The sequence below is a fragment of the Elephas maximus genome, chromosome 5 (assembly GCF_024166365.1).
Source record: "Elephas maximus indicus isolate mEleMax1 chromosome 5, mEleMax1 primary haplotype, whole genome shotgun sequence".
Lineage (NCBI taxonomy): Eukaryota > Metazoa > Chordata > Mammalia > Proboscidea > Elephantidae > Elephas > Elephas maximus.
The window spans coordinates 109,127,455-109,152,201 of NC_064823.1; the positions used below are offsets into that span (position 1 = coordinate 109,127,455).

Here is a 24,747-nt window from a genome sequence, read left to right on the forward strand (position 1 = left end):
CAAGCGCTACTCTGGGATGCAGCCCCTTGTACACTGACCTCTCAGCACAGTGCCATGGTGCCAACGAACTTCTGGTTTGCACTGCTATGCAAGGCCCCACCCTGATGCCAGAAAGTGCTCTGGGTGGGATTTGAGTGTCCCAATAAACCCCAGAGGCCAAAGATGTAAGTGGGCCATGTATGTCTAGCTGGTCATGAAATTAATTTCATCTGTAACCTTAATTCTTTTTGCCCTGCAGCCTCACAGATTCACAGGTTTCAGGAATTAGGACTCGGGCATCTTTAACCCATTAGTGTTGCCTTTGAGTCTATTCCAACTCATAGCGACTCTGTAGGGCAGTAGAACTGCCCCTTAGGGCTTCCAAGGAGTGGCTGGTGGATTTGAACTGCCAGCCTTTTGGTTAGAAGCTGTAGCTTTTAACCACTGCATGGCCAGGGCTCCATAGACGTCTCTAGGAGGCCACTATTCTGCCCACCACAATCGATATTGTGTAGTGGTTAGGGGCACAGACTTTGGAGTCAGATTGTATGAGTTCAAACCTAATTTCACCGATTACTAGCTGTGTGAACTTGGGTGAAGTTACTTAGCCCGTCTGTGCCTCAGTTTTCTAATCCTTGAAATGGTGTTAATAATGTTATCTACCTGGAAGGGTTATTGTAAGGATCAACATGAAAAGTGAACAATGACTGGACATAGTAAATGGTACTTATGTGTTATCTATAATTATTATTAATCATGCCTGAGGAACCAGGGGCCATAATTCTTCCCAAGCCATCCTTGGATTCTGGCAGGTTGTTCCTGACTCATTCTTGGATTTTGGGCTACATCACTTCATTTACGCCTCACTCTCTCCGTAAGGTTACAGGGATCACCTGCATCATGGGAGGTCTCGGCATACTAGTTCTTTATGTACTTCGTGCACTCAGGAAACATATTTGATAAGGAAAATAGCATTTTGAACATAGACCTAAAAATGGGATTTAACAAGAGCATTCACCTTCCATGTCATATATTTTAGAGTCCCTGAGTGGGACAAATGGTTAATGTCCTTGACTGTTAACTGAATCCACCCAGAAGTGTCTTGGAAGAAAGGCCTGGCGATCTACTTTCAAAAGATCACAGGCATTGAAACTCTCTGGAGCACAGTGCTGCTGACACATATGGGGTCACCAAGAGTTGGGATCAATGTAAGGGCAACTATTTTATTTTTAGTGGTCATATATCCATGTTCTCTGGGTACTTAGAAAGTCTTACGTGTTATTTTTGGCCTTTCTTATGTCCCTTCTCTACCTTGTACAAACTTGAAAGGCAGCATGTCCTAGAATGAAGATAAATGGGCTGCCTTGGGGTGCTTTTGGGCAAGTAACTTTACTGCTCTGGGCCTTGGTTTCTTCGTCTGTGAAACGAAACGGCCTAGCTGATCTGCAGGACTCTTCCTGATCTCTGTGTTGTTTTACTTCCCCTCGCCCCATGCTCTGACAATGTTCTCATTGGTTTTACAGACCTTGAAAGGCTTCTTTCCTCTTGGCAAAGCTCTGTCTCTCCCTCCCTCTGTCTTTTTTTATTTTTTCACCTCCTCAAGGAAGAACTTCTAATTTGTTTTTTTTATAAATTGCTTTAAAAAGAAATTACTTTCTATACCCGTCTCATACATTTATGATTCTTCCTTCCTGGGTTGTTGTTGTTGTTTGTTTTGTGTTTCTGTGCCACCTCTCTGCAGTCACAGAATTGCTTTCAGAGGTACGTCGAAGAACTAGCATTACAGTCTTCTTGCTGGAACTTGTCCCGGCCCAGAGTCTATTTTTGTGGAGGTGGGTGCATTGTTTCTTAAAGGTTCCCATATTTTTTACTGATGGGAATAAGAACTTGCTGTTTCTTACAGCTGCACAACCTGTGATTTCCCCCTGTGGACATGTTCTTTGTTCTGCAGCTGGTCATATAACAATTATTTTTCAGTTCCTCCCATTTGCCTTTTGTGCCATTGTGCTGGGTGCTAGCAATAGAATTGTAGTCTCTGGGGTTCGTAATATGCTTTACGATTTGCATAGTGCTGATAACATTCTCAGTTGTGCTAGATTCTCTCTGCTTCCCTGAGGAACAGGCAGGCTGGGTATCAGCAGCCCGACCTCTCTGCCAGAAAACCAAAGCCAAGAGAGGTGAAGCGACTAAAAGCCAGGCTCGTGTTGGGGAGAAAAAAGAATGGCCAAATGCAACTCTGAGGTGTGTGTTGAGGGTCTTAGGTAACTGGTCTGCAGGTTATTCATTTACTAACTTTTTATTACAAAAATAAGACACACTCATTGTAAACAATTCAAGCAGTTGAGAAGATAAAATGAAAAGCCCCTTTCTTGACTCCTCATCTCCCAGCCCCACTCTCAGACACTGGTAAACTACTGTTAATAATTTCTCAAGTAGTCTTTGAGGAATTTCTGTTTAAAACGTAGGTGCTTGAATGCAGTGGCCTGGTCTCCTTTGTTTCCTTTGTACAAAGCTGGGGCTTAGTATCTGTTGATGGAATGAACGGCCTTACAAGTATTGTACTGTACACATTGTTCATCTATCACATGTTTTTACTTATCACTCTACCTTGGACACATTTCCATGAATAGAAGTCCCTTGCTGGTGCAGATGGTTAATGTGCTTAATTGCTAACCTAAAGTTTGGAGGTTCAAGTCCACTCAGAGGGTCCTTGGAAGAAAGCCATTGAAAACCCATAGAGCAGTTTTACTCTGACACACACGGGGTCGCCATGAGACAGAATCGACTGGACAGCCACTGATTCATCCATAGGGTAGTTTTATTTTTTAAATAACTGCATGATTTCCATTATATAGCTTATCACCATTATGTAACCAGTTCAGGTTACATCCAATTTTTTTCTGTTACAAACCTTGTTGTGAGGACTGTCTGAGACACTGACTGCCAATTGTCCCTTCAATATCCGTTTCCCATTTCTATAGCAAGAGAAGGCTTAGCTGGGCATGGCTGCTCAGGTCGGCACCACATTTGCAGCTAGCAAATTGCTCCCTTGTAGCTAGGATGGGGAAAACCTGGTGGTGTAGTGGTTAAGTGCTATGAGTGCTAACCAAAAGGTTGGCAGTTCAAATCTGCCAGGTGCTCCTTGGAAACTCTATGGGGCAGATCTGCTCTGTCCTATAGGGTCTCTATGAGTTGGAATCGACTCGATGGCAGTGGGTTTTTTTGGTTTAGCTAGGATGGCCATGTTTCTAGATACTGGCCAGCAGCATTGTGAGCAGAAGTGATGTGTGCAGCTTCTTGGAGCACCCTTCCAAGAGAAGGAAGGAGCAGCCTCTGCCCTTCTTTTCTGCTTCTTACCGGCTGAGGTTATTTGATGGCATGAGCTGGAGCAGCTACCTCGGTTCCAATGATAAAAGCTGACTCGAGGATGGCAGAGCAACAAGACAAAAGAAGCCTGAATCCCCTGTACTTGATATGATTGGTATGGAGCAGCCATATCAATTCTGCACTGGTTCTTTTTGAACATTCACATGAAAGAGGGAAAAAGCTTCCATCTTGTTTAAGCCACACTTACAGATTATTTGGAGGTTCCAAATAGGTACTGCACTGGAACTGACTTGATGGCAACAGGCTTGGTTTTTTGTTTTATATTATCGGGATCTTTGTTATAGCCTCCGTATCTTTTTGCACCTGTGTAGAGTAAATTGCTTAAAGTAGAACTGGAGGGTTGAAAGACGTGGTCATTTAAAATTTTGATCGACCCTGTGTAATTGATCTTCGGTTAAAGCAGCGCCTGTGTATAGGAAGCATTCATCATCGCTGTCATCTCAGGAAACAGTCCCCACCCATCTGTGTTCTTTTATCCTGGAGAGATTTACTTTTAACCTGTTTAATTCCAGAATCTGTTAAAGATGCACACAAATTCATGTTACCAGTGGAAAATGCTAGCGTGTGAAGCAAGAATTTAGTCCCAAATGTCATTATTGTGGCAAAACTTCCACTTTCTGTATCCATGTGTCTTCGTTATCTAGTGCTGCTGTAACAGAAATATCACAAGAGGGTGGCCTTAACAAACAAATTTATTTTCTCACAGTTTAGGAGGCTAGAAGTCTGAATTCAGGGTGTTTGCTCTAGGGTACTTGCTTTCTCTGTTGGCTGTGGAGGAAAGTCCTTGTCCCTTTGAACTTCTGCTCCTGGGCAGTCTTCATGTGGGTTGGCATCTCTCTTTTTCCATTCTGCTTGCGAGTTTGCTTTTAATCTCTTTGATATATATCTCAAGAGATTGACTCAAGATACACCCTACACTAATTCTGTCTTATTAACAGAACAAAAACAGCCCATTCCCAAATGGAATTGTAACCACAGCACAGAAGTTAGAATTTTACAACAGATACTATTGGGGGACACAGTTCAGTCCATAACACCATGGGGAACAATCCCTAGAGTGTGTGTCTACAGAAGGGAAGGAGGATTGTGGAAATGGCAGAGGGTACTACTTATGCCTTGGTGTGCAGTAGCTAGGGAGAGCACACACATCTGAGTCCAAATTGTCGTGTACAAGGAAGCTATTCAGATAACCATAACCATCCCTGTCTGTCTGTCCATCCACCCATCAGTAGGTATTGTGGGCCACAGAGAATACAGCATTGAGCAGATGAGGCACATTCTTTGATCCCATGAGGTATATAGTTTAGGGGATAGGAGAGATGTTTATTATTACATAAATAATAATTGGATGTTTAAAATCTGGTTAAAAAAAAAAAGCTTATTGCGGTCAAGTCGATTCCAACTCATAGTCAGGCCCTATAGAACAGAGTAGAACTAACTGCCCCATAGGGTTTCCAAGACTGTAATCTTTTTTTCTTTAACATTGAGGGCTTTTACTTTTTTTTTTTTTATTGTACTTTAGATGAAGATTTACAGAGCAATTAGTTTCTCATTAAACAATACACATATTGTTTTGTGACATTGGTTGTCAACCCCACGACATGTCAGCAGCCTCCCTCCCCTTCTTGACCTTAGGTTTCCCATTACCAGCTTTCCTGCTGTTCCTGTCTTCTCATCCTTGCCCCTGGGCTGGTGTGCCTATTTAGTCTCATTTTGTTTTATGGGCCTATCTAATCTTTGGCTGAAAGGTGAACCTCAGGAGGACTTCAGTACTGAGTTAAAAGGCTGTTCGGGGACCATACTCTTGGGATTTCTCCAGTTCTCTGTCAGACCAGTAAGTCTGGTCTTTTTTTGTGAGTTAGAATTTTGTTCTACATTTCCGCTCACAAAGCCAAGGCTATAATCTTTACAGAAGCAGACTGCCACATCTTTCTCCCATGGAGCAGCTGGTGGGTTCGAACCATTGACCTTTTGGTTAACAGCTGAGTGCTTAACTAATGTGCCACCAAGACTCCTTTAAATTCTGATAGGAAGGATCTAATAGAGGAGGAGAGCTTGGCCTTGCATAAGAGGGAAACATGCCCATCATTAACGAGACAGCGGCATATGGGTTTGTGGTTTGTAGGATTGGGAGTGGGAAGAGAATGACCCTGTCTGCTGGTTAAAATTTTTGAATGTGGGATGTGTTGAGGGTCACTGATACCCTTGAGTTTCTAGTGACTCCAGTCAGCTTGGTAGCGTGAATTTCCCCCCCTAACATTGCAAATCTGTTTAGGTGTGAGTTCAGAGAAAGTAAGTAATTTGGTTCATACTGGGTTGGTTTTTTGCCAGGTGATGTGACCAAAGGACAGAGTAAGAGGTATATTTATAAGAGCAATTGAAATCAGAAACCCATAGAACCTAAGCTGAATAAGAAAATAGAGAAGTCAGAAATTCCTGTGGGTTTAAGTGTAGCTGTGATGGGGGTACTCAAGGAAGCCACCAGGCAGCATGGAGGGAGGGCGTGAGCAAACAGTGGGAACTGGAATGAAGGTTTTCAGGGTGGTGACCAGATCCGGAGTATGTCTTTGGGAGTGGGTCGGCTGAAGTGGAGTAAAAGAGAATTGGAAAAGACATCGAGGAGCTGAGAGAGCAGCAGGGTGGGGGATGGCTCATCCACATGGGTGTTGAAATCACCCAGGCTGATGGCAGGAGATGGGGTATACAGGTATGTCTTTCATGAATGGGGTTTCAGCCAAGAAGAGGAGAGAGGAAGGTGTTTGTATAAGGTTGGGAGGCATGGGCCTCCCCCATGTTGAAGGTTTGACAAGAGGGTAGAGGTGCAGTGAGTGGTCTAGAAGCAGCACTGAGGATCAGGGTCCCCTGTTAGTTTCCTACTGCTGCTATAACAGAAATACTGCAAGTGGATGGCTTTAACTAATTTATTTTCGCACAGTTTAGGATGCTAGAAGTCCAAATTCAGTCCCTGTTGGCTTTAGAGGAAGGTCCTTGTCTCTTTTCAGCTTCTGTTCCTCAGTTCCTCGGTGATCTTCACATGGTGTGGCATCTGTCTTCTCCGATGTGAGCTTTTCTTCTGTGTGCCTGTTATTGTTGTTAGGTGCTGTCCAGTTGATTTTGACTCATAGTGACCTCATGTGACAGAGTAACTGCCCCATAGGGTTTTCTTGGCTAAAATTTTTATGGAAGCAGATTACTAGGTCTTTCTCTTTTGGAGCAGCTGTGGGGGTTCTAACCTCCAGCGTTTTGATGAGCAGCCCAGTGCTTAATGCTTTGTGTCACCAGGGCACCTACTCTGTTCTTTTAATATTTCAAAAGTGATTGGTGTAAAACCCACCCTGCACTGATATGGCCTCATTAACATAAAGAAAACCCTATTAGTATTTACAGCTCATATTTTGGGGGGACCAAATTCAATCTAAACACCCGACTTCACCTCTGCACCCTTCCAGCCCCTTGTGTGTGTGTGTGTGTGTGTGTGTGTGTTGTGCAAATGAAGGAACAAGCTTGACCTGCAGAATGGCGGGGGAGCACTGACCTCAGGGAAGAGCAGGGTGTCACTGAGGGCACCATTAGCCTCCTTTCTTCTGTCTCAGTGCCATGCTTTGAGTGTTCCTGCTGTGCTTCTTGAGTTCTCCCTTTCCCTTGCCTTCAGAGTATTCCTCATAAACACTGCCATCTGCCAAGGTCAGTGTACTCAGTATGAATCATCACCACCACCCCACCATGCCAACAGGAAAATGTTAAGATCGGTAGAAAAAAGTAGACTGTAACCAGGAATTTTCTAATAGCAAAAATTGTGGATTAACTTGAATATATTGCTACCTCGTGAAGAAAAATTTAATGAAATCTGTTTCTTTGTGCTGTGCTTTTTTATATCTCACACTCTTCCTGGGCTCTAAGCCATCTATTTCTAATTATGGTTCAAAAATGGCTATTGGGTGTATTTAGTACATATTATTTACATTGATTTATGGTTGAGATGTAGCTTTATTGGAAACTTAGTGATTTTTATCTATGTCATAAAATTCCACCATAATTTGATGAGTGTTACTTAAAAAAAAAAAAAAATTCAGCCTTTTATATGGAGTTGCATTTTTGTGAAAGCAGCAAAAACCACACACACACACACACGCACGCACGCACACGAAAAATAACCAGTAGCCAGGTTGGTCAGTTCTTACCCTATTTTGGGCTATTTTTTTCCCTCCAGGGGAGATAGATACTAGTTTATGTGAGTCAAGAGCTTATAGCAGCAGCAGATTTATTTTTTTTTTAACAAAACTTAATTGTCTTTTTCCTTTTTGAGAATACCTCTGTCCCAAATCTTTGTGCTTCTGTGACCTGTGAACCTTCTGTGATAAACAGAATGTGAGAATGTTAACGATAGAACCACTAGTGCAAATGGAACCTTATCCCACTCAACCCCCACACTACTGATTTTGTTGGACTGAATTTTAGGCACTTTTCCTAATCCCAGTAGAGTTTTCCAAGTATTGGGGAGGAATGATAATCGGTTTGATATTGCCAGTGTCTGGGCCTTAGCGGGGCTAAATAAATGGTTTTGACCAATGTAATTGCTCTTGTATGTACAGCATTTGGTTAAGAGTATTGACTCCCAAGTATGACTCTGTGGATTCAAATCCTAGCTTTACCACTTGTTGCTAGTGGCCATTGAGTAGGCCTCCAACTCACGGTGACCCCACATACGATGAAACAAAGTGCTGCCTGGTCCTGAACCATTCCTATGTTCAGTTAGTTAACAGTTGGACTCTTATGATCTATAGGTTTTCATTGGCTGATTTCTGGAAGATGATTGCTAAGTCTTTCTTACTAGTCCATCTTAGTATGGAAGCTCTGTTGAAACTTGTTCAGCATCATAGCAGCATGCAAGTGTCCACTGACAGAGTGGTGGCTGCCCACGAGGTTCATTGGCTGAGAGATGAATCCAGGTCTTCTGTATGAAAGACCAGAATTCTACCACTGAACCCCACTTGCTCTACCACTTACTGACTGTGAACCTTGGGCAGATTTTTTAGCCCTTCTCAGCCTTGAGTTTCTTGTTTGTTGAGTGGGAATAGTAGTAGTACTTACCTCACAGGATTGTTGTGTGAGAATTAATAGTGCTTAACATAGTCCCTGGATTCCTGGTGGCACAGTGGTTTGGAGCTGCGGCGAGCTATGGCTGCTAACTAAAGGGTCAGCAGTTTGAATCCAGCATCCGCTCCTTGGAAATCCTATGGGGCGTCCTACTCTGCCCATAGGGTCACTTTGAGTTGGAATCAACTCGACAGAAATGTTTTTTTTTTTTTTTTTTTTTAACATAGCCCCTATGAGTCGGAATCGACTGATGGCAATGGGTTTGGCTTGGTTTTTGGTTTAGCAGAGTCCCTGGCACATAATGAAGTATTCTGTAGCTGTTATTATTCTCATGTTGGAGTATAAAACTTGGGTTCAGGTGACTTATCAGTTTGATGTGTTTGGAAATTGTTAAGTATTAAATTGTGTTTCTCCATTATTCACAATATTCCTTGGACATTTCCCCTTCCCAGTAAGACCTTTTCTGACCACCATACTTAAAGCTGCGACTGTCCACTCCTCCCCCTTGCCATGCCTATCTTCCACCCCCCACTCCCTATGTTCCCTATTTCCTACTTTATTTTCTCCACTGTGCTTATCGTGGCGCCCAGGTGGCGCAGCGGTTAAGAGCTCGGCTGCTCACCAAAAGGCCGGCAGTTTGAATCCACCAGCTGCTCCTTGGGAACCATATAGCGTAGTTCTACTCTGTCCTGTCGGACTGCTATGGGTTGGAATCAACTCAATGGCAACAGCTTTTTTTTTTTTTTTGATTGGTACTTATCATATCCTAATATACTTTCCATTGGGCAAAACTGCAAAAGTTTTCTTTAAAGTGTTAAAAAGCAAAGATGTCACTTTGAGGACTAAGGTATGCCCAACCCAAGCCATGATATTTTCGTTCGGCTCATATGCATGTGAAAGCTGGACAATGAATAAGGAAGACTGAAGAAGAATTGATGCCTTTAAATTATGGTGTTGGTGAAGATATTGAATATACTATGGACTGCAGAGGAGTGAACAAATCTGTCTTTGAAGAAGCACAGCCAGAATGCTCCTTGGAAGCAAGGGTGGCGAGACTTTGTCTCACGTACTTTGGACACGTTATCAGGAAGCATCCAGTTCCTGGAGAAGGACATCATGCTTGGTAGAGGGTTAACAAAAAAGAGGAAGACCTTCAAGGGGGCTGGATTGACACAGTGGCTGCAACAGTGAACTCAAGCATAACAATTGTGAGGTCGGCACAGGACCATGCAGTGTTTTGTTCTGTTGTACATAGGATCTCTATGAGTCGGAACCGACTCCACGGTACCTAACAACAACATGTACTGTCTAGTAGACTTATTTTTTGTTCCAGGCTGCCTTTATTCACTAGAATGCAAACTCTGTGTATCTGTTTTGCTCACTGTTCTGTTGTCAGTGCCTAGAATAGTGCCTGGCACATAGTGGATTCACAATAACTCTTTATTAGAAAGAAGATGTTGACTTTGAAAGTGGTAATATGATTCTGTACACCATCAAATATTATAAAAGCTGATGCTGCCATCTGAGCTTAAAATCTTTTATTTGGAAGTTCACTGAGAGTTCACTTATTTGCCTATCTAAAAACTCCTCTCCTAATTGAAGATAATGGAGGCCAAGTAAAGTATGTTTGAAGGGATGAGTAAGTTGGATGAGGAGAGGCATAGGATGACATGATTAACTAACTTACCTGTTTACTTCTGACACCTTTTCTTTCAGCATGAGCACTGGGAGCAGGGGATATGCTTGTCTCAATAGTTGACTCTTTTAAGTATTGTTTTACTTCCTTGTCTCTTTTACGTGGAACACAACTTTTGTTATTTTTCTTTTGTAGGGCACCAATGCCTCTGCTCTGGAAAAAGACATTGGTCCAGAGCAGTTTCCAATCAATGAACACTACTTTGGATTGGTCAATGTAAGTATTTAAAAATGTGTTATTTTAATCAAATGATTTAAAGTGTTTAAGCAACTTCATTGGCATTTTCACTATTACCAATTTTTAAGTAATTGTTGTTCTTGCTCTTTAGTAACTAGAAATGGCAAATGTTTTAGAAGGGAAAAATTTAATCCATTTTTGAAAGTCTTGAGCTGTCCCAGAAAAAATGGGTTTAATTATTGCATCACGTTGTCATTTTTTTTAATCTGTGCTTTAAGAGATTTCCTTTGCACACGCAACTTTCACAGCTATTTTATTAGCCTTTGTAGCCAAATCTACTTTTCTATGGTTTCCCTTTATCAATCTGGATGATTTTTAGGTGGTGTTTGTTTCAATATGTATCTGTACAGCCAGAGTTTTAAAAGTGCTACCAGCTCATCACCAGTAACTGACTATAATTTGGTGGTGGTGCCTGAAGCAGGGGCACCATGTGTGGGCAAAAACTGGGACACATTTATCTCAAAATTACATTTTACCTGTGCTGAGTAATAAAACTATTTGCTCTTGAGTTGGTTCTGACTCATGGTGACCCCATGTGTGTCAGAGTAGAACTGTGCTCCGTAGGGTTTCCGATGGCTGATTTCTTGGCTAATTTTCAGGGTACTTCTGGGTAGACTTGAACCACCAGCCTTTCCAGTAGCAGCAGAGTTCATTAACAGTTTGCACCCCCCATGCTCAGCAATGCCCCCTTATATATGGCCAGGCTCAGCTTCCTTGCCAAGTTGATTATAACCGTGTAGTAAGGCAGTATTACCTACCACCCTTCTGAGTTTTCTTCTCACCTGATCCTTTCTCTCCATGTGGAAGTTTTAAGTGACATCAAGTGTTCACTCACAAAGACCTGGTTTTCTGGAACAACTGCTTTGAGCACATTTTGTTAGTGCCCAGGTGTGATAGGTAGAAATTTCTGTTGGGGAAGCTGGAAATAATATCTGCAAGTGAATGCCATCCTGTGGTATAATGAAAAGAACATGGCCTTGAAGTACTGTAACACTGACTTAAGTAGTTTGAACTCTGCCTGTGCTGCTCATTAGCTGTGTGATTTTGGCAAGTTACCTGACCCCTCTAAGCCTCTGTTTCCCCATCTGTAAAATGGGAATCAAAATGTCTCCTATCTCTTGGGGTTATGGTAAAGCATAATTGAGAGCTCCTGTTTAAGATCCTTACATGAGGCTGAGAGGCATATTGTGGACACTCAGTAAACGTTAGTTCCTTTCCTTCCCCAGGAATTGTCATTGGATCAGCACCAAGTGTTATTGAAGGGGGTGTAGTAAAGGAGAGACACTGAGAAAGACAAAGGATGGAAGGAGGAAGGCTAAAGTACTGGAATAGAGGGAATTATGTTGGCGAAATACTGACTTCAGTCTCTTAACACAGATTCACTTAGCCGTTTTGCACAGACCTCTGCTTAGCTCTTGAAGGAAAATGAATTAGGCCATTTCTTAGTTTGTGGAGGAATTGTGAGATCTAGGTTTATTAACTGCCCCATTTATGCTCCCTTCCAGTGGTAATTTATGAAAGCTCCAGCTTCTCTGTAAGAAGAGGCTTGTCTGTTACATAATTGTGTTGAAGTGGATTAAAAGTATGTAAAAATAGGTAATTTTCTATTTTAGCATATGTAGAAATGTCATGTTAAGTATGGCAGAGCATCTGTCTCCCTCTTGGGTAAATGACACACAAGCCTACAACTGTTTCAGAAGGGGTTTGTGTTCTATTTTAATCCTACGTGCAGCACTTTGTGATTTGTGTTATTAATCTTGTTATTTCTTTTTCCTTTTACTGAGCATGGAAAATTCTAAAGTGATAGTCAGCCTCAGCTGTGTCCTCCTCAGAGTTGGTCTTCTAGTCAGTTGAAAACCAATGAGGTGGTGATATTTTCCCCTCTACAGTCATCACCTGTGTATCCATGATTTTGCAGAAATATTAAATATTATCGTATGGGCCCTAATCTGACTGTAAGGGACCGGGACTGGGGTGGTATTGTACTGGTATAGAGTTGTCATCTTGGTGGCAACAAGATGAAGGGTAATTTAGAAGTTAAGATGGTGAGGAGCTGGTGGGGTTACTTAAGGAGGCATCTTTCTGCCTCTACTGCACTGCGGTAAGTGGGGAAATGTGGTCTGAAGCTGGTGGGCAGGGGCCCTGGAATGCTAAAACGAGTTCTCATTCAATTGAGGCTGTTTCAGCTGAGCCAGTAGTTCCTACTTCTTGAATTTCTTTTTGATTTGGATTTGTATTTTCACTGTCATGAGCGTTTTGGTGTGTTTTGCAATGTAACATCTTTTATTTAGCCAGCTGCCTTTCTGGGTCTCCATGTTATATAGATATTTCTTCCTTCCTCTTCTTTTTTAAGCATGAGAAGGTCTCATTAGACTCTTTATCAAGGCAGAGTACTTATTATCATTTTAGACACTTTTATGTGCTAGAGAGGCACCAGAGTTGCTTTGTTTCAAAGAGACAGGGTCTCAAGGTTCATGTGAGCTTTTATTCTTTCCCTGTTGATGTAGATCAGACAGCCAATAACGTATAGAGTGCTTTGCTAGTTTTCTGATATGGGGAGCTGGACGCAGATTAAGGGAGATCTGAAATGGTTTGTTGAGGGTGGCCTTCTCCCTCTTCCCATGGATTCCAGAGGGCAGCATATCCCTAGACTATGCCTTGAGCCATCCCTGTTGTCCTTTGGCAGTTTGGGAACACGTGCTACTGTAACTCCGTGCTTCAGGCATTGTACTTCTGCCGGCCGTTCCGTGAGAATGTGCTGGCATACAAGGCCCAGCAAAAAAAGAAGGAAAACTTATTGACGTGCCTGGCAGACCTTTTCCACAGCATTGCCACGCAGAAGAAGAAGGTTGGTGTGATCCCACCAAAGAAGTTCATTTCCAGGCTGAGAAAAGAGAACGGTGAGTGGTGACAGTTCTGTGTAGCCACAAAGTGAGAAGGGGTTTTATTTTGTTGTTTGCTTTTTTTTTGGGGGGGGGGGCTTTATTTTTTAGAGCCGTTAAAGAAAAATTATGAGATGGTAGAGTTCTCTCATACCATCCCCCCCGCCCATGCTGTTTCTTCTACTACTAACGGCTTGCATGCCTGTGGTATATTTGTTACATCGATGACCCAATACTGAAATGTTATTAACCAAAGTCCATTGTTTCCATTAGGGTTCACTACTTGTGTTGTATTTGACAAGCATATAATGTCAAGTGTTCATCATTGTAGTATCATGCAGAGGAGTTTCACTGCCCTCAAGATGCTCCTTAATCCACTTAATTTTTTAAAGGAAAAATAAATGTGATCACCTACTTAAATATTAAAGAAAAAAAATTTCTCTTTCCCAACCAGTATACGTAAAACAAAAGTAGAGTAGAACTGTGTTTAAAAATTCAGCTTTAGCAGCTTATTTTGGGAGGATCTTCTGTTTTCCTTCACGTTGGGAAGAGTCTTCTTCTGGGCAAGATCATTGTCAGGGGAAGAATTACCCAGGCAGACTTTCAGTGGGACACTGATTGGAGTAAATAGGCTGATGCAGTAATTGAATACAATAGTACTATCTTATAAACTTGTCATGAGTGATGAAAACAAATGCATATTATCTAATGAGAGCCTCTGCTGATTTAAAAATAATCCCTCTGATTTTAATTTGCCTAAGGCAATTAAAAGATACCAAACTGATGTCTATATGTGATAAAAATGCCCTGCTGTGACTTGAATTTTGGGGGGTAGCATGGCAGTGGTGGTAGAAATGAGGTGTGTGTTCCAGAAATTTTGCCTTGGTAATTTTTATGACTACAGAAATAATATTTGATATGGCAACTTGTGTTTGTGCTGGATTCATGCTTACTCCAACAGACTCGCACAGTTAATCAGATGTTTGTTTTATAAAATCTCGTTTAATTTGATTGCTGCCTTTCGAAGTTGTTATGGTTTATACATACGAGGATAAAAATAATTGGAGTAGGGAAGGAGGCACAGCACTCCCAATCTGGTTGTAAGCATGATTAATGGTGCCGTTTCACAGCTGCACTCAACTCTTGACTGTCCTTTCAGCAGGGAGCAGCAGTAGGCTTCTGGAATCACTTGTATATAGTTTCAGAGCGCTATCAGATAGACCCATCTTCACGCATATGTCCCTCATCTCCCTGTGTTGGCCGCTTCCAGGCTGGTCTAGGGTTTGATATGATCTTTGGGAAGAGACCCCAGTTGCTCTGGATAAATTACAAGATGAATAATTGAGCATTGGTTGTTGACATATTAAAAATTGATACTTTATCAAGTAGTTTTCTGTTCTTTTTTTGTAGAACAAATAAAAATTTTAGTTGCTTTTTATATATTTGATGACTTATGGAGATTTGGGAAATTTAGTTCTTGGCGGGTGGCAGAAAATGGAAGTGAACAAAAGTTCTTTTAAAACTTACCCATTGAAGCTGCATAATAGAAGTGAATGCATTTATATTCCGTACCTGTCCGCCCTTTGCATACAAATATAAAATAAGCAGGTCCTTTGCTGTTTGAGAAGCAGAGATTGAAATAATGACCTTCTCCTTTCCAGATCTCTTTGATAACTACATGCAGCAGGATGCTCACGAGTTTTTAAATTATTTGCTAAACACTATTGCGGACATCCTGCAGGAAGAGAAGAAACAAGAAAAGCAAAATGGGAAATTAAAAAATGGCAACATGAACGAACCTGCGGAGAACAATAAACCAGAGCTCACCTGGGTCCATGAGATTTTTCAGGGAACGCTCACCAATGAAACTAGATGCTTGAACTGTGAAACCGTAAGCATTCAGAGGGCTTTCACTTAAATTGCTTATCTGCGTTTATGCAGGCTCTGTGGTGTGAGTGCGGTGTGGTATTGTAGCGCTTAGCAGTTGCCTTCATTTAATATGTTGGACAATTCCATTCTGTTATATGAAACTCAGATGCAATCTTTTGGAAGCTGATGTCCATCCAAGATGTGTCAGCTGGCTAAAGCAGAGTACTGAGGAGAGTGGATCTCCTCAAAGGCTTGCTTGCTTTAAACCATGGGCAATTTAACGCATTACCCGTTGTCTTCAAGTCAAATTTCGACTCGTAATGACCCCATGTGTGTCTTACAGAGTAGAAATGCTCCGTAGGGTTTTTCTTGACTGTTATCTTTATAGAAGCAGATCGCCAGGCCTTTCTTCCATAGAGCCACTGGGTGAGTTTGAAATGCTGACCTTTAGGGTTAGCAGATAACCGAAGAATGCTTGTGCCACCCAGGGGTGCTTGGGCAGTTTTGGGATCCACAAATTAAACTATTGATTTGAACCTTAGCCAGCTATGTTGAGAAGATTTTGGTAACCAGCAGGCCGTGTGTAATTCAGCACAGAACATCACCCCAACTTAAAGGGCATCAGTGTGATATGGTGGGCTTGAAGTCAGAAGACACAGGCTTGAATCCTGTTTTATAGCAGTTTGCTGGGCGCCTTGGGCAGAGTCACAGTGCTGCTGTGAGGGTTGGATAGCTTGTGTGTTGGGATGAATCTGGCACATGGTAGGCACTTAATGTTAGTTGAATTTGGAGACATATTCTCCAGAGCATGATTTAGGATGTCACATTTATTTGGTATATTTAGTTTAAACTCAACAAGTGGCCATATGATGGAGTGGTTAGGAGTCCAGCTCTGGAGCCAGGTTGCTCTAGTTTGTACGCTGGCTCTGCCCCTCAATTGCCGTGGGACGCTGGGCAAGTTACTCAGCCTCTCTGTCCTCACTCCCTTCGTCTGTAAAATGGGGATGATGAAGAAGGTTGCAAAGAGGAGTAAATGACTGAGCGCTTGTAAAACACTTAGAATCATGCTTGGCATGTAGTAAGTATGCTATAAATGTCATCTATTATTATTATTTAATAACAATGCAGAAATATGTGGGTTCTCAGAGTTTCTTGGCATTGTACACAAAACTCTGTAGGATCGTGCATTTTTCCGATGGAAGAAGTAACTTTCATCATAATCTACAATGGGTCTGTGACCTAGAAATGGTTAAGAAATGTGAATTTACACGTCAACAGCTATGTGTTGATAGCAGGCTTTTGTTTTTGGCAGTCCTTGCCTTTTAAAGAATTTTCGAATCAACATTCTGATTTGTTCATTGTAGAAGCAGTTGGAAAACACAGCTAAGCAAAAAGACACTAAAAATTACTGGTAATCTCCCTACGCAGGGATGGTAAATTCGTTACATTAAAAAAAATTGTGACCACATTAGCCTAGAGATAACCACTTGAACATTTGAAATATGTCTTGCCAAAACATTTTCTGTACATGCTTATTTGTCTAGTGGTCCTCCCAGCCTCCACCCCCTCTCTCACTTCCTCCCTCTCTTCTTCCCTTTATATTTTATAAAAAAAAAAATATGCCACTAAAATTCAAACAGAAAAAGTAGAATAGTAGTATGAAGCGCATGTGTCTGTTACTCTGTGTGGACCATTGTTAATAACACATTGTTAACACACTGGCCATCTTGATTATCTGTCCTTCCCTCCCCCCCTCACTGAACTGGTTTATTTTTAAGCAGTTCTCAGATAACCTATCATTTATAAAAATTTATAATTTTTTCATTACTTTGTTGTACATCTGTAAGTGGTTAGGAGACTTCTTTTTAAAAACATAAGTACAAGTACTGTTATCACACCTAAAAATAATTCCTTTAAATCATGATTAGTATACTGTTAAACTTCTTTATCATGTCATAGATATATATGCATATATGTATACGTACATACACGGTGCCCTGGTGGCACAATGGTGAAGAGTTGGGCTCCTAACCAAAAGGTCAGCAGTTAGAATCCACCAGCCACTCCTTGGAAACTATAGGACAGTCACCATGAGGTGGAATCCGCTCGACAGCAGTGGGTTTTTTGGTTATGTATATATGTTGTTGTTGTTGTTATATGCCTTCAAGTTGCTTCCAACGCATAGCGACCCTATAGGACAGAGTAGAACTGCCCCGTAGGGCTCCCAGGGAGCAGATGGTAGATTCAAACTGCTGACCTTTTGGTTAGTAGCCCATCTCTTAACCGTTGTGCCACCAGGGCTGCTCTGTTCTCTTCCCCCCGACCCCGTCTCTCCCTCCCCCCTCCCCACCACACACACAGTTTTTTTTTAAACAGTTGATTGATTCAAATCAGGACCCAGACATGGCCCACACATTGCCTTTGGTCAGTATGTGTCTTAATCTGTAGGCCACTTTCCTCTCTTTTTTTTTCTTGCAATTTATTTGTTGAAGAAATGAGTTGTTTGTCCTGTAGATTTTCCCACATTCTGAAAATATCTTCCTGGCGTTGTTTAACATGTATAGTAAAAGGGTAGTGTGTTTCTACCACCTACTCTTTGTTTTTATTTACCTGCCTATTTTATGTTCTTTTTTCTCTCTCGCCTTTTTTGAATCAATCAAAAAAACTTTGCATTATATTGTTAGATACAAATTCTTCTATAGGTTACTCTAGAGGTTAGAGCATACATCCTTGATTTATTTCATTTGTTACTACTTTCCCAACAATGCTAGAACGTTTAGAATACTTCATTCCTTTTATCTTTTCCCATCTTTTTGTTATTATTGTCACATTGTTTTGTTTGTAATGAACTCATAAATTTTAGCTTTTCATGTGTGTTAATCCATTGGAGTTCTTAAATTCTTTTTGATACTGATTTCATTTTCAGAATAATCCCATGACTTTAAAAATAAAAATTAGGGTTCTACTGTAAATACTAAAATTTGCAGATTTGCAATCTTTTTTTTTCTCCTTGTTTGATAAGGAGAGTACTTCTTGGCACCATCCTTGTCTTACCTCCCGTATCTCTTCTGTCACCAAGTCCTATCTGTTGTACCTACTTCTCTTGGTCCTCACTGTTCCAGCCCTAGCTCGGGCCACCCATCAGTCTCAGCTAACCTACTGTGATAACTTCCTACTGGTTCTCTGCTTTTTCTCCTCCATGTTACTCCCCTGCTGAGAGTACAGTAGTTTCTTCACGTTTCATTTAGACTGCCAGCTTGTTTCCAATTTTGAACGATTACGAATAATGCTGCAGTGAACATTCTAATACATAGAATCTGGTGCACGTAAACCCAGGATGGACATGTATGTGTGTGTATATGCGCATATGTATGTGTGTACGTGTGTGTGTGTGTGTGTGTGTGTGTAGGGAGAGAGCTACAGAGAGAAAGAAAGTACTTTTGTCAGCTTGTATATGTGTGTTTATCATTTACCTCATTAGATAGTGTCGGATTTCCAGAGTGGTTGTACCAGTTTACACACCCAGTGTATATATGAGCATTCTTGTTGCTCTACATCCTTGTTTATACCAACAACTCTTAGATGTCTTCACTTTTGCTAATCTGGTGGCTGTATGGACAAGGATTCTTTTATTCAACAAGTAATGCTTTTATGCATTATCTGCTATGTAAAGGCATGAGGCACTGAAGATGCAGGGAGGGCCTTGCCTTTTTTGAATTTCTAGCATGGAAGGCAGACATTAACAACAAAGTGAATACTTAGCTATGTAATTAAAATCGCAGTGAATGTTGTGAAGGAGAAATACAGACTGCTCTGTGAGCTTTTGGTATAGGAACCACAACAATAGGACATCATATTTCTGTATTCGTTGCCTGGAAACCTGCACCAGATTATATAGCTGGTCTAATCCTTTTGGTTGTCCCTGAAATTAACACTCTTACTCAATCTGTTTTGTGGATTTTCTGGAAGGCTCAGACGGTAGGCTCAGTCACATTTGTAGTTTCATTATTCTCTATGAATAGGTCAGCTGATCGACACCTATCCAAAGATTGCATCCTCAAATTTATATTCCAAAAGCTATTACCTAGCCTGTTATTTCCTGGAGGGTTACCATGGATGAGAAGCCTGCGCCCAAAGATTCCTCCAAAAAATTCTGGATGATACTGTGAAGTTTGATATAACAGGATTCCAGTCATTTACACTTCATATATGGAAGTGAATGAGAGTGTGTGGGTGTGTCTTTCTGGAAAATGGTGTAGTTTGAAAAACCTGCTTTTTTTCTGCCCCTGAAATGATTAGATGATCTGAGTCAAGAATATTTTTTCTCTGGAGTTAGTTGGATAATCACCTCCATTTTATTAGATCTTTAGACTGGACAGGATCCTAGGAGTAATCTAATCCTTTCTCTACCAGTGCCCAAGTCCCTCATATGACGTCCTGGCCAGTTGGTCACCAGCATCTGCTGGAATCTGTCCAGAGACAGGGAATTCAATCTCCCAAGGCAATACATTCCATTTTTAGAAAGCTCTGGTTATTAGAAAGCCCTCCACTTTCTAAGAAAGTACCTAGCCTGCAGGCTTTTTTTGTTATTGTAAAATGTTGACAGTTCAGTGTGAAAGAAGCCCTAGGGTTACAAGGTTTTCAGTCTCTGGATGAGAAGCAGGGAACCCCTTTGAGGAACGCCCTCTGTTCAGGGCAGGCCTCCCTCAGGCAGTGCTTCGGTAAGAATTGGCAAGTCCCAGTTTGTGAAACCTCACAGTGGGATTAAATTGAAGTGGATCCTAAGCAACAAATTAGCCCCTGGGGAGGTCTTGCCCTTGCAGCTACCTCAATCCGGAGTTCCTCCAATTGTAGAAAATCCTTTGTGCCAGCCTCGTGCTTTCAGAAAAAAAAGATTCCCCCCCACCGCGCTCCCCGGGTATTACCCTTTGTAAATGTTGCTTGTGATTGCCTTTGCAAATGCCAACTGGGGGATTTATGGAGACAAACCATTTCATTCTGCAGTAGATTTGCAGAGACTGGTTTAAGGGGATAATTCAGTGCTGACTTTTCCAGATAACCTTGACAAAGGCACTTGGAAACTGGGGCTTTTCCATGCTACCCTGAGCTCTCCCTTGCCCTTGCTTGGTTCATAAGGTTTGCTAGGACAGATGGAGCTTAACTTTGTTGTTTTAATTTCCCCTCTTATAATTCAGTTGCATTTTTGTTCTGCGGCTTAAAGACACATTTATATCTGCTGCTGGAGTCAAAAGGTTGTTTAAAGAATTGCTTTATCAAGTACTGCCAAAGAGAAAAATTAATCTTAACTTTGATTTTCAGGGTTTTCTTACCCACGAAACCAACTATTAACTGTAAAACAAACAAACCCTGACCCCAGAATTGATCCTGCCAATGGTTTTTTTTTCACCCAGAGTTGCTAATCTTTTCTCTCCCATTTGAAGCCAGGTTTACTTAATTTAACTTTCAAAAGCTATCATGGCTGCAGGTGGGTGAGGACGGAGACTACCGTTTGACCCGATTATCAGATGATCTCAATAAAAGGGGGAGGGCAGGATTCAATCAGTTATGTTGAGATTAGCCAATGGTTGGTTGTCTATTCTTCTCCCTCCTCTTCTCTTTATAAACCTCGTTGTAACTAGCTTACTTTCAGCCACTTTTTTTTTTTTTTTTTTGAATCAGAGTGGTCCCCCTATATACATGTAGAATAACTGCTCAGAGTAAGGAAACCCTGGTGGTGTGGTGTAGTGGTTAAGAGCTACCTCTGCTAACCAAAAGGTCAGTAGTTCTAATCCACCAGGCACTCCTTGGAAATTCTATGGGGGCAGTTCTGCTCTGTCCTGTAGCATCACTAGGAGTCAGAATCGACTCCGCGGCAATTAGAGTTTGAGAGAGCAAGCTCAGGGTGAACCTTATATTTCCATTTCTTTGTTTTGATTATTTTTAACAGTACCGATTTTACAGCTCCTTTTTGCCCTTTTTGCAGAGGTTAAAACTTATCCAATAAAGCTTTTGAGGCCTTCACAGAAAGAGGGGTGGTAATGGGTAGTGTGGGGAGGTGATTTCCTCCTCAGTCCTTTTGGAGATGCTGAGTTCCAGGGCTTCAGATTGGCTGACCTTACCTTTTTCCTAAGCCCACCATTTTGGTGCCATATTAAGCTGGTACATTGTCAGCTCATGACTGAGAAACGTGTGTCTAATGCCTAGTCACGTTTGCTGCTAATCCTGTGAAAGGAATCTGGGAATTTAGAAGCCCATTTGAAGATGCCTTTAAATAATTATTCAAGAATTTAGCAAAGCTTTATGATTTATATATATGTCTTATATATTAATTTGCTGTATTAATTGATTTGTAATTAATTAACTACTTGAAAAAGAAGAGCAAGTAAGGTTTCTTCTGTCCTTTTTAAGCTAGAGGGGGAATTCCATGCCCAGAATGTGGAGGAAAAGAAAGGAGAATAAGATGTAGCCTATAGTTGCTGAGAATATTGCCATCTCTTACTGATATATGTTTCCTTGGAGACAAGCTGTGTTTTCAGTTAGACCAGAGTGACATCCTCCTGTGTGGGAAGAAAATGGTTTCATTTTCTGGCAGCTTCCTTAGAAGGGAGAGGCAAAAAAAAAAAAAAAATTGCTTGATCTGTCATTGCTTTTGACTCTGTCAGTCTGGGGAAAGAGGAGAGAAAAACCCAAATGGAAAGACTTAGTCCTGCAGGGTTGATTTCCCTGAGCCCTGCTTTCATTTCTGGACGTAGTTTGCATTTGGAATTGAGAAAGTTACAGTGACTTTTTTCAGTTAATTAGATTTGTACCTTTTGCCCCCTCCCTGAAACCATGAAGAGACTCGTATGCAACAGGAGAAAATGTTTTCTTTTTCTTCTCTCTTCAAGTAGAAGAGCTTAAGAACTAATTATCTAAATTATACGTGATTTCAGTTGGCTTTAATCCTTTTATTTTCTCGCAGATAAGGATCATTTAGGTAAAACAAACAAGTTCTGCTAATTAAAAAATGTACTTGTGGGTTGTTAAAAAAAAAATCAAGCAGGAATGTATACAAAAAGAAAATAATTCCATAATTCTACCACTCAGATGCCACTATTGGCAGTTAAATGCCTTTCCATTTGTTCTGTCTTTTGTTCAACTCTTTATTCATTTAGTAAGTATTTATTTGGTCCCTACTAAGTGCCAGGAATTATTTTTTAAATTAATTTTTGTTGTGCTGTAAGTGAAAGTTTACAAATCAGGTCAGTCTCTCATATAAAAATTTACATACACCTTGCTATAAAAATACACTCCTAATTAATCTCCCTCTGATGAGATAGCGTAGTACTTCCCTCCACTCTCTCTCCTCATGCCATTCGGATAGCTTCTGGCCCCCTCTGCCCTCTCATCTCCCCTCCAGACAGGAGATGCCAACTTAGTCTCATGTGACCACTTGATTCAAGAGGCTTGTTCTTTACCAGTATCATTTTCCATCCCCTACTCCAGTCCAATCCCTGTCTGAAGAGTTGGCTTTGGGAATGGTTCCTGCCGTGGGGTAACAGAAGGTCTGGGGTCCGTGGCCTCTGGGGTCCCTCCAGTCCCAGTCTGACTATTAAGACTGGTATTTTTACAAGAATCTGGGGTCTGCATCCCACTGCTTTTCTGCTCCCTCAGGGTTTCTCTGTTGAGTTCCCTGTCAGGGCAGTCATTGGCTGTGGCCGGGTACCATCTAGCTTGTCTGGCCTCAGGCTGATGTAGTCTTTGGTTTATGTGATCTTTTTTGTCTCATACGCTCATGATTATTTTGTCTCTTTGGTGTTCTTCATTCTTCCTTATTCCAGGTGGGTTGAGACCAAAGGAATTATTTTTGATACTACAGTTATAGCAGTTAAAACAAAAAAGACAGTCCCTGCTCTTTTGTTCATTAATATATACACATTTAATGCTATACATTTCCCTCTAAACACTGTTTTTACTGCATCCCACAGATTTTTGTGTTTGTCCTTAGTTCAAAATAATTTCTGATTTTTTTTCATTTTTATATGTTATTTTCTCTTCCCTGGTAATTTTTTTATTAATTTTTTATTCTTACATTGTTTCTTTTTGAAAATGACAGCATAACATGAACGCATGTTCTTATGTTCCCAACTAATTCTACACAAAACATTGTATGCTGCTTTATTTTTTAAATATTTTCTTTTCAGTGAAAGTTTACACAGCAGATTAGGTTCCCATTCAGTAATTTCTACACAAATTGTTCTGTGATATTAGTTAGATTGTTCACAATGTGTGATCATTCTCATTATTTTTAAATTTCTTTTGTAATCTCTTCTTTGACCTTGTATTACTTAGAAACGTGCTGTTTAATTTCCAAATATTTTTTTTCCCTAGATGTCTTAAAGTTACTGATTTCTCATTCCTTTGTACTTCGGGGATATACTCTATATGATTTCAGTCTTTTAAAATTTACTGAGATATATTTCATGATTTATGCTGGTAAACATACTTGAAAACCTTGGAACTACTGTCATTTTGGATCAGATAATTCTTCGTTGTGGGGGCTGTCCTGTGTCTTGTACGGTGTTTAGTTGCATCCCTGGCTTCGACGCACTAGATGCCGGTAGCATCCCCACTGTTGTAACAACTAAAAATGTCTGCAAGTGTTGCCACATGTCCTCTGGAAGGTAAAAGTTCCCCTTGCTGAGAACTGCTGGCTTGAAAACAATGTTTATTTTGTGGTTGATGGGTATCATATCCTCTGTCAGTTAAGTCACGGTGGTTGATAGTGCTGTTCAGATCTCCTACGGTGGTTTTTTTTGGTTTATTTATTTTTTGGTGCCTAGTTTTTCTAGTGAAGGAGCCCTGGTGGCACAGTGGTTGAAGTGCTGGGCTCCTAACCAGAAGGTCGGTGGTTTGAATCTACCAGCTGCTCCAAAGGAGAAAGATGTGGCAGTCTACTTCCATAAGGATTTATAGTCTTAGAAACCAGTGGGGGCAGTTCTACTCTGTCCTGTAGGGTCGGTATGAGTCAGAATCAACTCGACAGCAGTGGGTTTGGTTTGGGTTTTTTAGAGAGGGACGTTAAAATCTCAGTTATTGTTGTGGAATTGTCTTACTTCTCTCTCTAATTCTGTTAGCTTTGGTTTCATGAATTTATTATCTTTTTAAAAACAACTTTGTTGTGGTATAATTTATATACCATACCATTCACCCATTTGGTGAATTTTTAGTAATTTACTGAGTTGCACAATTGTCATCATAATCCAGTTTTAGAACATTTCCATCACACCAATAAGATCCCTGCTCGTGTCTAGCATTTAGTTAATCCCTGTTCCCAGCCCTCGACAAACACTAATCTACTTTCTGTCTTTATAGATTTGCATTTTCTGGACATTTGTGTAAATGGAATCATATGCCTTGTATGTGGTCTTTTGTGTCTGATTTATGTTTTTTTGAGGTTCGTTCATGGTGTAGCATGTGTCAGTTCACTCCTTTTTTGTTGGCAAACAGTGCCATGTATTCTTCATTTTCTGTCATTTGTTCTCATTTCACAGTGCTCTGAGTTTTTTTGTTGTTGTAAGTTGTCATTGAGTTGATTCCAACTCATGGCAACCCTGTGTG

The 24,747-nt window shown here is 40.9% G+C and overlaps 1 protein-coding gene across 1 annotated transcript in view; it reads left to right on the forward strand.

The window, feature by feature from the left end:
* Positions 1-24,747, forward strand: part of USP46 (ubiquitin specific peptidase 46) — a 77,215-nt gene that overhangs the window by 23,433 nt on the left and 29,035 nt on the right. Inside the window, exons 2-4 of the mRNA XM_049886253.1 lie at positions 10,295-10,375; positions 13,083-13,296; positions 14,940-15,169. Of these exons, the coding sequence (XP_049742210.1) occupies positions 10,295-10,375; positions 13,083-13,296; positions 14,940-15,169 (525 nt within the window). The remainder of the gene's footprint in view (positions 1-10,294; positions 10,376-13,082; positions 13,297-14,939; positions 15,170-24,747) is intronic.